Source organism: Lynx canadensis, chromosome D1 (genome assembly GCF_007474595.2).
Source record: "Lynx canadensis isolate LIC74 chromosome D1, mLynCan4.pri.v2, whole genome shotgun sequence".
In the NCBI taxonomy this organism is placed as follows: domain Eukaryota; kingdom Metazoa; phylum Chordata; class Mammalia; order Carnivora; family Felidae; genus Lynx; species Lynx canadensis.
In genome coordinates, this window is record NC_044312.2 from 106,132,705 (window position 1) to 106,143,741 (window position 11,037).

At 61.5% G+C, this 11,037-nt stretch overlaps 1 protein-coding gene across 1 annotated transcript in view; it reads left to right on the forward strand.

Moving 5' to 3' along the window:
• Positions 1-9,624, forward strand: part of FADS2 (fatty acid desaturase 2) — a 33,184-nt gene extending 23,560 nt beyond the window's left edge. The window contains exons 6-12 of the mRNA XM_030331682.1: positions 741-801; positions 1,185-1,261; positions 6,738-6,835; positions 7,072-7,168; positions 7,412-7,491; positions 7,878-8,003; positions 8,257-9,624. Coding sequence (XP_030187542.1) covers positions 741-801; positions 1,185-1,261; positions 6,738-6,835; positions 7,072-7,168; positions 7,412-7,491; positions 7,878-8,003; positions 8,257-8,308 — 591 coding nt within the window. The 3' untranslated portion in view covers positions 8,309-9,624. The remainder of the gene's footprint in view (positions 1-740; positions 802-1,184; positions 1,262-6,737; positions 6,836-7,071; positions 7,169-7,411; positions 7,492-7,877; positions 8,004-8,256) is intronic.
• Positions 9,625-11,037: the final 1,413 nt, after the last annotated feature.

Consider the following 11,037-nt stretch of genomic DNA (forward strand, 5'->3'; position numbering starts at 1 on the left):
GCGTGGCCCTCCTCGTTCGGAGTGTCTGGGTGTCAGGGTGCCCTGGCTGGGACCAGGTGGCTAGGCGTGGCCTCCCTGGCCTGCCAGCACCCTGAACAGAAAAGCATCCTCCTGGGGAAAGTGATTAGCTTTTGAAAATTGCAGGAGGCTCCAGGGAAGGAGCTGCTTCCACCCCGGTGACTGTTAACAATTCCCCTGGCCCTTACCTGGGTTCTCCCGGCTGCAGCGGGCTCTGGGGAGCTCCCCGGGATGCCCCGAGAGCTTTTCTCACCCTCAAAGGGGTGGAGGCTGTCCAAGGAGCTCCCTCTGTGGGTCCCCATGTGAGTCATTCAGTTGCGCACTCACTCACAAACATTTGTTTAGGGCTTGCCATGTGGGCTCCGAGTCAGCTTTCTTGGGCCAGATCCCAGCTGGGCCCATTTTCCGTGTGGCCTTGGGCAATGATTTGACCCAGGTGCTCAGAAGCACCAGCCTCCTGGGCTGGCAGAGGCGTGGGTGAGCTCAGGCCTGCAGGGGGTGAAGCTTGGGGTAGGCACCCTCAGCCTGGGCGAACCCGAGGAAACGGTGGCCACTGTTCGCCGGGGCAGCCAGGAGCCCCGAGGGCCAGAGGGGCTCAGCTTTGGGGGCCCAGGGTGCAGACTGACAGGAGAGGGGCGGTGGCCGCCGAGCAGTTGGGGGGGGGGCACGGGCGGCCGGAGCCTGGGGGTGATGGGTGCTCATGCTCTCTCCGCTCCCCTCAGTACGGCAAGAAGAAGCTGAAATACCTACCTTACAATCACCAGCACGAGTACTTCTTCCTGAGTGAGTGCCGGGGCGCACCCCACAACCACACCCCACAAGGGCCATCTATCCGCTCTCGCCTGACACCCCTTCGGACCCAGAAATCTCCCCCAAGCCTGTTAGAGCAGGAGGGGCCCCGGCAGTAAACGGCATCCCCAGCAGATGGCACCTGGCCCGTGATACGGATGGGGCACAGACCCAGGGTCCCGCACTCGCGGGGGGGGGGCGTCCCAGACGGAGGGGAGGGCGGGGTGGGGGTGGGGGGCGTCTGCTCCACCTCTGCTCCTCGGGCACAGGTCGCCACCTCTGCCTGTGAGCTGCAGGGCTGGGCCCCCCATTCAGGGTTCGGCCCGACTCCCGCCCCCGGACCGTCCAGGCTCTGAGCACCTCTGTTCTCCCCGCAGTCGGGCCACCACTGCTCATCCCTGTATACTTCCAGTACCAGATCATCATGACCATGATCGCACGCAGAGACTGGGTGGTGAGTCAAGGGGTACAGCTGGCCAAGGGTGTGGGGGGCACACAGGGGCAGGTGGGCCCAGGGGCCTGCCCTGTCCCCCTCGGGAGGGGGGGCTGTCTTGTCACTCCAGGAAAGGACCTCCTTTGAGGCTCCCAGGAACCGAGGAGACCACAATGCCCCAGCCTCACACATTTCCCCCCTACACACACACACACACACACACACACACACACAGTGGGGGCAGTGGGAGGCCACCGCCTTTGCAGAGCTCCCTCGGAAAGTTCCCAAAGGCGACGTGATGAGAGCCAGACTCGGGCCACCTGTCCACCGCTCCGGCCACTGCCTCCCGTGCAGCCCCGAGACCCCGTGAGCCAGGGCACACCATGCTCCGCGTGGTGAACGGAGAGCCGCCGGGCGCTGGCTCAGATGACAGGTGCATCCGGTTGCTACGGCCGCACAAGAAAGGAGCACAGACTGAGTGGCAGCTGTGTCCCACCACAGAGGGGTCGCTCTCGCAGTTCTGGGGGCTAGCAGCCAGAGGTGGGGTGTTGGGGATGTAGATCCTTCCGAGGGCTGTTAGGGAGGACCTGGTCCCGGCCAGTCTCCTTGGCCTGTGGACAGCCGGGTCCCCTGTGGGTGTCTCTCATCGTCTTCCCTGTATGCACCTGTATCTGTGTCCAGATTCCCCTTGGCGAAGAACGCCGGTCACAGTGAATGAGGGCCCACCCTGTGGACCCCAGCTTAGCTGATGGCATTTGCAGCGACCCTAGCTCCAGACAAGCTCACGGGAGGCCCTGGGAGCAGGGTTTCAACGTACGCATTTTAGGGGGACACAATCCAGCCTGTCACATCGGGCTTGGCAGAATCTCCAGATTCTGCGTCCAGAGAGAGCCGTCCAGCGCGGCCCACGCCCCGGCCGTTGGCTTTACGTAGACGTGCAGGCGTGATTCTATGTACAAGGTTGATAGAATGACCCAGATGGAGCCATCCCCACTGGCAGAGCCTTGACTGTGGCAGAGTATGGCTCCCTGGGACTGGGAGGGGGCCCCTGCCCTGGAGGCCAAGTGGAGGCGCACGTAGGTATTGCTGGTCTTTTTTTTTTTTTTTTAACCCAGTTTCATAAATGAGAATATTAAGATTCTGAGAGTTTGGGACTTGCCCAGGGTGACACGAAGCGAGGGGTGGGAGGGAGGGTCTGGCACTAGAACCCAGGCCCTGTGCTCTCCCCTTACATCAGCCCCCAGTCTCTCTCAAATACTACGTCCTGTTTCTATAGCATTTGAACGGCTTCCAAGTACTTTGCCTTAACCTCTCTCGTTGAAATTGTGGGACAGGGGCCATGCCTGTTGATTCTGCTAAGGTCCAGGGCTGGGACCCAGGAGGCGTTGGGGTGGTCCGGGAGGCAGTAGATTCTGGAAGTCTCTGCCAGCCCTGTGTTGGCAGAACCTGTACCACCCGCTTCTGGGACATGATATTTTTCCGGAAGCGAGCGTTTCATCAGTACTTACCGTGTTCCAGGAACAGTTCAGCTCGGCCACCTACATTATGTTGTTTTACCCTGGTTTATGAGTTAAATGGCACAGGCTGGAGGATTGGAGTTCCTGGGTCAGTTAAACCATGGGAATTTGAACCCACACCTCCCGCCTGCGGAAACTGCTGTTTCCCCTGGGGACCCCGGGCTCTGGAAGGGATCATACAGCTGAAAAGGAACTTGAGCCCTGCCGTGTGGGGTTTCGCGGTGCTGCTGGAGGTATTTTTTTTTTAAGTCTATTTGTTTATTTTGAGAGAGGGGCAGGGGAGTGGCAGAGAGAGAGAGAGAATCCCAAGCAGGCTCCATGCTGTCAGCACAGAGCCCGATGCGGGGCCTGAACTCACCAACCATGAGATCATGACCTGAGTTGAAATCAAGAGTCAGACACTTAACCAACTGAGCCACCCAGGCACCCCAGCTACTGGGGGTATTTTAACCAGCTTTCATGGCAGATGACTCCTGCCTGAGTATTTCCTTTTTTTTTTTTTTTTTACCGTCCTTGTTCCCCAAGGGACAAAGTACTTGATAAGGACAACAGGAAAGGAAATGAGGCTACGTACCTCAATGGGATCAGGTGGCAGAACCAAGGGAATATGATAGGACCCCTCAGGGCCCTGCCCTTGCCCCTGCTGGGGAGTCGGGTTCAAGCTGGGTGAGAGGGACCGGCCTCCAGCCTCGGGCTCCTTCTACAAAACAGGAGCTGACTGTGGTCAGGTCCGGTGCTGGGGATTCAGGGCAGTTAAGATCCAGGGCCACGCCTGGGGTCCATGACTGCACAGGGCATGTGACAGACTTGTGTCCTGCAGGGGTTTGGGGCAGTGGCTTGGGGCAGTGGTCCGCCGCAGGAGCGGTTCTGCTGGGCCAGCTGGCAATATCTGGAGACATTTTTGGTGGTCACAACTCGGGGGAGACAGTGCGACTGGCATCTGGTGGACACCTAGCCGGGGACGCTGCTAAATGTCCTGTCACGCACGGGACAGGTCCCCGCGGTAGAGAGCCCCAAAGGTGGTCGGTCGTGTAGAGGATGAGAAATCCTGGCCTGGAGGGGAGGGCTTGAGACACTGTCAGTCAGAGCTTCAAGGAGAGAGGTGTTTACTCTCCAGCAATGTTGCCCGTCACCATATCCTGGAGGTTCTGGGTCCGACGCCACGAGCCACTCTCTCCTGAGATTCTCTCCGTCCGCGTCCGCGTCCTACCTCTGCTGGTTCTCCTCCCCGTGCTTCCCTGCCCCTGACACCAGTGGCCCTGTTGTCATGTGTCCCTCTGCACAAAAAGAAAGAAGCACGCACCTCATTCATATACATGTACTTTTTTATTTTTAATTTTTAAAAAGTGTTTATTCATTTTTGAGAGACAGACAACGCGCTAGTCGGGGAGGGGCCGAGGGAGAGGGAGACGCAGACTCCGAAGCAGGCCCCAGGCTCCGAGCTGTCAGCACAGAGCCCCACGCGGGGCTCGGACCCACAAACCGCGAGATCATGACCTGAGCCGAAGTCGGACGCTTAACAGACTGAGCTGCCCAGGCAGCCCCAATATACACGTACTTTCTACTGTACCACGAACACACACAAGAGATGAAAATGAACGTGATGGAAAAGTTGGAGCAGAACCCGGAATGCTCGCTTCTCCCACCGCCTTCAAGACCCCTCGCTGGATCCCAAGGTCGTGCCCTCCTGGCCTCCCAGCTGCTCCCCTCTGACTTTCCTGCTCAGCCGATGGCACCAGTGCAGGGACCAGCCGGGATTCCTCACGACCAACCAGTCCTCAGATGCACCTGCCTCCACCTCCTAAATCGTTCTGGAATCTGTATCTCCTCCTTGGGACTGGGGGCCCTGCTTCGAGTCTCCATCATTTCCTGTCTCAGCTACCGAAATAACCTAATCCCTCCGTCTCCAGTTGGCAGGGATCTATTTTAAGATTCAAATGGGACTGTGTTCTTCCGATGTGTAAACGTCTCAGGAGTTTTCTGTTGCCCGAGAAGTAGAAGTCAGTGTCCCAAGGCAGACGGGACCTGGTGTTGTCTCCCGCCCCCACCGCGAGCACTTGGGCTGTAGCACATGGGACGTAAGATCTGCATATAAACCCAGCCCCTGCCCCCCGCTCACCTCCCCACCCCCGCGCACCCCACCATCTCTCCTGTCTGGGCTTTTTTTCGTATTGTCGTCTTTCTGCAAATGTCTCCTACAGTTCTTTGCTTGGCTGCCCTCTGGTTTGTCCCAGCCCAGCTCAGGCACCTGCCTCCTAAGGAAGGCCTTTCCTAAATCCGAGGATAGTGTCAGGACCCCACCCAGTGCTCCCCATGCTTCTGTCACCTTCCATCCAGACGCGGGGCTCGTGAAGGACCTCCTTTTGCTCCTAGCACCCAACTCAGCCTCTGATAGGAGGCATTCAAGGAGGAGCCTAGCCGGACTGGGTGGCTCAGTCGGTTGAGCATTTGGCTTCAGCTCAGGTCATGATCTGGAGGTTCGTGAGTTCGAGTCCCGCGTCGGGCTCTGGGCTGACAGCTCAGAGCCCGGAGCCTGCTTCAGATTCTGTGTCTCCCTCTCTCTCCGCCCCCGCCCTGCTTGCACTCTGTCTCTCTCAAAAATAAACATTACAACGACAACAACAATAGTCAGACATAGGATGAGTTGGCCAAGCAGACAGGGGGAGAAGGAGCCTCCAGGTGGGTGCAGCCTGGACACAGACCCTGGGCCAGTTCGAGAGACTGGCTGCATGAGGAGGCCAGGTCGGTGGGCAGGCATGTGAAGGGCCCATGCGCCCTACCCAGAGGCTAGGGTTTATCCTTTATCTAGTGGGGGACGGGGCGAGTGGTGGTTTTGGGGGTGGCAGTGTCATGATCCAAGTTGCGTGTTAGGAAGATCTCCGTGGTGACAGTGTGCAGGGACTGGATTGGAGTCGTTCAGAGCTTATACTTGCAGGCTTCACTTACCGTTGTAATACGTGGTCAACCCACGTCCAACCTCGGTGGGAGGTTCTCTCCCTGTCCCGCAGATGAGGACACAGAGGCACAGCTGGACGAGTCACCCACAGCTATACAGAACCAATGGTGGAGATGGGACTCACACAGTTAGCCCCACTTAGAGGCCGCGCTGAGTCTCTGGAGAGGAAAAGTGATGGGGGAGAGCAAACAGTGCAAAGGCCCTGGGGCGGGAATAAGCTGGGTCAGGGTGGCTGGAGACAGAGTGGTCCCTGATCCTGCAGAGCTCTGCGGGAGAGACAGGTTCTGCTCGGGGCTGAGAAGGTGGCTCTGGTTGCCACGGTGCACGAGGAGAAGCAGGGGACCGATGGGAGGCATGCGGACTCGGGTCGGGTTGCAGCGAGGCAGTGGAGAGAGAAGGACCCGTTCCACAGAGCGCCTACCCGTGGGGCTGCCGTGGAGGGCAGAGCAGTGGGGACAGCCGAGGGAGGCACTTGCCCAGTGAGAGAAGACAAGCAAGCTTGCGATGCTGTTGTCACCTTGGCGAGGGGCAGGCCGGGAGAGGGGACAGGAGGAGAATCAAGTGTGTGGAGAGGACCAGCAGAGTCAGAGGCTGCTGGGAGGGCCTTTACGTGGAGGACGGATGGTGTCGCTGGCCTTTGTCCTGCAAGGAAGGAGATCCCGGGTCCCAATGGGAGGACACGGCTGAAGGGCAGCTGTGGGGGGCATTATATGCACCTTCAGAATCCCCGGGACCAGAAAGGGGCTGTTCCTTGGCTGGCGTCTCCTGCTCCCCACCCTGTTTCTTTCCCTGAAGCAAAGCACCCAGGCCACTCCTGCTACACACACATTCAGCATTTCCCCGGAAACAAAGACGGCCACCAGCCCTGTGCGAGCAAGCATCGCATCCTCCGCGGGCCTGGTGCCCCATGTCCTGAGGCCACCTTTGCCTAGTGCGGCGCGTGAGGGGCTGTGGGCACACATGTGGTCAGGATGCGGCGCCCGGGAGGATGGCTGTCCCACATCTAATCTCGTTCTCTGTGCAGGACTTGGCCTGGGCCGTCAGCTATTACGCTCGCTTCTTGCTCACCTACAGCCCTTTCTATGGCATACTGGGGGCCGTCCTTTTCCTCAACTTCATCAGGTACCTGAGCTTGGCCTTGACAGGGCTTTGACACGGGGGGGGGCCCGTGCGGAAGGGCTCAGAGCTCCCCACTTCCTGCCCTGGGCCCCACGACGTGGCGCCTCGGCAAGGGCCGTGGCTCGCCCCCTGCCCCCGCCCCTGCCCCGGGCTAGGGGAGAGGCTCTGTTCCTGCCATGGCTGGGCCCCACGGGCAGCAAGACTCCGTGGCTCCTGCGCTGAGCCGGACTGTCTTCCAGGTTCCTGGAGAGCCACTGGTTTGTGTGGGTCACGCAGATGAACCACATCGTCATGGAGATCGACTGCGAGCCTTACCGTGACTGGTTCAGCAGCCAGGTGAGGGCAGCGGAGCTGGTCACCGGGGCCCCACGGCGTGTGCGGGTCCATTTCCCGGCCTCCAGAACTTGGCTGCCCCGTGCGCCCGGTGGGACCTCCCTGGGGCTGCCTGTGGCCTCCCACTGGGAGGGCTGAGGTCTCTAGGCAGGGCCGTGCGAGAGGGAGGGGTGGGCCTCGGGGGGAAGGAGGTGAAGCCCTCATTCTCCCTTCCGATCCTGGCCTCTCGCCCCCTCCCCTCTGCAGCTGGCTGCCACCTGCAACGTGGAACAGTCCTTGTTCAATGACTGGTTCAGCGGGCACCTCAACTTCCAGATCGAGCACCAGTGAGCGAGGGCGGGCAGGCGGGCCGGCGGGGAAGGTGGGTGGCACAGGGGGGAGGCCACCAGCCCCATTTGGGCTTGGGCAGCACCTCGGGGCGACCTCTCTCCCTCACCCTGGCCAGGCTCCCTCCAGAGCACCGAGCTCTGCAGCTGAGGTCAGGGAGGGGCTCACTCTGCACCGGGGGACGGCCACCCCTCACGTGTGGCCCAAGCTTTGTGATTCGAGAGCTTGTACCGGCGGCCTCCCTCGATCCTGTAAGCCTACAGGGCAGGGGGATCGATCCCTTTGCTGACAGGGGAGCTGAGGCCCAGCTGGGCCCCACCGCCCGAGTGCCGGCTCCTCTGGGGGCACAGCGGGAGAGCCCTCACCCTGGCCCTGCTCCCCCCAGCCTCTTCCCCACCATGCCCCGGCACAACTTCCACAAGGTGGCCCCGCTGGTGAAGTCTCTGTGCGCCAAGCACGGCATTAAGTACCAGGAGAAGCCACTGCTGAGGGCCCTGCAGGACATCATCAGGTAAGGGGGGAGGCCACGGGTGCTGGGGCCCAGGGCCGAGACCAGCTGTTGACAGCTGGGGACTGACAACAGCAAGGGGGCCGCGCCCTGCCAAAGCGGGCGTCCCCACCAGGCCACCTCCCTTACTAGGGATGGCCTGGCTTCTCTCTGGGCTGGCTGAGGACCTTCCCTTTGTCCTTCCTAGGTTGGGGGGGGTGGTAGGGGTGGGGGACCCCGCCCCTCCTGGGCCCTGACTGTCCCCTCCTCCTCCCAGGTCCCTGAAGAAGTCCGGGCAGCTGTGGCTGGACGCGTACCTCCACAAATGAAGCCTTTGGGGGCGCCCACGGGGAAGGGGGAGCAGGTGGGAGTGCTGGCCACGGGGTGGGGGGGGTGGGCTTTTGTTCCGAGGGGTGTCCGCGAGGCCGGGGTACACGCTGGCCCACAGACCCCATTTTTGGTCTTCCTCTCGTTTTCCCTCTCCTCCTTCCCTTCGCTTCTCGCCCTCATGGGGCTGCCCTCTTGTCAGGCGGCCCCTCCCCCTCTCCTCCCCGCCCCCAACCCCAGGAGCAGAGAGAGGTGCTCCGTCCCAGCCCCCACCTCCTGCCCCTAAACTTCTGTCGGGCCAGAGGTCCACAGATGAGGCCCGCGACACACCCGCCCCCCCCCAGCCTTGCTGCCTGGCCTCTGGGCCTCACGCCTCCTTTTCTGCCTCAGATGCTCTTGGGGTCCATGAGGCGGGGTCCTCGCTGGGCGCGATGCTCTCCCCGGCCCTGCAGGCCCCGCCGCCTGTGTCAGCCGGTGTCAGGGAGCCTGTGTCCTCCTCGTTCCCGTCTCCCGCCCAGCCCACGCTGGGACCACCGGTGCTCGGGGCCTCCCTGCCGGTGCCACCTCTCTCCGGATGTCTAGAGTCCTGGCCCCCCTCTCGACTGCCTTTGTCTGAGCAGCGCAGCCAGCTCAGACCCCCCGGGGCCCCGGGAAGTGTCCTCGCCCCTCCGGTGCCCTCTGACCCAGGGCTTGTGCTGTTCCACCCGATGTCTTCCCAGCCGCACGGCCTGTGACCTCGGGTCCCAGGGGGCGGTCCTGAAGGTGGGCTCAGCGGAGGCCCGCCTGTGGCCAGGTCAGGCAGGTCCTGTCCGGTCCCAGGAGCATCAGCCTTGCGCCCCGCCCACCCTCTTCGGGCTGGGAGACCTAAGATTCTGGAGCTATCGACCCCTTCTCCAAAGTGCTCCCTCACCTGCCAGGCAGCTCCAGCCAGTCTCTCCGCTTGGCCAAGTGGCCTCGGGCCTTTCCGGCTGCAGGAGGGCGCCCGAGGGGGTGCCTCACGCAGCCCCTCCCCCGAGTTGGGGCTGCCAGTGTGGACATGCTCACACTGTCTTCCACTCTCCCATCTTCTGGTGTTTTTAACCTTTTGTTATACGGTACATTCTGGCAGGCGGGTGGCAGCAGGGCTGGGCCTTGTGACAACTTTTACCACCTGCCCCTCACCGCCTCCCCAGGCCCCGCAGTCGGCTGAGCCGGGCTCACTCACTCAGCCCACGGTGGCCCTGACTGCGGGGGGCTGCTGGGGCCGCTGCTGTCGTCGAGGGGGCAGTGGGGGCACAGAGGGAGGCAGTCCCGGAGGAGGTGACCCTGAGCAGCGGGGCGGGGGCGGGGGGGGGTGCGGGGGGGACTGGGAGGGAGGTCTAATGAGGGCCGAGTAAACACTGCAACTAGGCGTTTGGGGCTGCAGGCCAGGTGGCCGAGGGGATGGGAAGTGAGAGGGAGGAGGCCTCCGGCCTGGGGCATTCGGAAATCTAACCCACTAACCAATATTTAGCGTCAGGGGAGGGGAGCGGAAGCAAGCTCAAAGTGGGGGCCTTTGGGGGAAGGCTGTAGTCCCCCAGCTCTGGCCAGCCAGGGGGGGACCAGCCTCTAGTGTGACAAACCTCCGGCTTGCCATGGCAGCGTGGGCCCGAGGCCCCCCCCACTGAGAACGCGAGGCCCAAGGAGCTGTCCCTCCCCCAGAGACAGAATGGATCCATAGGGAACTGATCTTAATTTTTACCATGTTGTTTCCCTGCTCCCCCTACATTTTTTGGAAATAAAAGTAATTTTATTCTCACTTTCTTGATCAGCGGATGACTTTATGAGTGTTAATGCTGGGCAGGGTGTCGGGATTGGAGGAAGGGGCTTTGCAATCAGGGTCCGGGGCACCAGGGAGGAGGCTCCTGCTGACACAGGCGGCCTTTTCCCTGTCCCCTCCCCAACTGCAGTCACCCCACCTCCTCCCCCTGCTGCCTCTGTTCTGGAGAGAACTTCTCTCCCCTCCCCTTAAGTGCATTCACACAAACCCAACTCCAGACGTGGCCACCGGAGCCACAGGAGGCTTTCTGGAAGGTCTCTGGAGGGCAACAAGGAGGAGCTGCCCGAGGCCACCTTCCTGCCATCCCCATCTCTGTCCCCAGTTTATCCTCAGACCAGCTGTCTGCCCACAACCTCACCAGTCAACTGGCTTCTGCCAGACTCCCTTCTCCCCATTTCCTGGTCGGTGCACAGAGCCCCGGGGGCAGAGAAACTCTCAGAAGGGGCTTTGGAAAGTCCTGGAGACCTACGCTTCCGTCTTGTGGCCCGTGCCGTGGCTCATTGGGTCCCCACAACCTGGGGAGACAGCCATGCCATCTCAGTCCAGGGCCACCAGCTCAGAGGCAATGGCAGAGACTGAGTCCCACGCCTGGGAAAAGTCCAAAGGGATGTGCCAGGGGCCCTTGCTCAGTTTGCCTCCCATGCTGCTCTGCTCCCCCGCTTCTGGGTGGGCTCAGTTGGCAGGTCAAGCCAGGTGTGCCAGGAAAGGGTCAGGAAGTTCAGCACAGCCAGCACCTCAGGGGGCTCCCCATTTAGCCTTGCATCTCCTAGCAGGGCTGGGGAGGGCTCCAGAGTAGACCCTCGTCCCCCTCTTGCTTTCCCCATGACTTCAGTATAGCCAGCAGTGACAGCCAGGTGTCCCGAGTGGGGTGTGTGTATGTCCCCAGTGGGTGCAGGGACACTGCAGTAGGACCCAGGATTGCAGAAGGAGGCC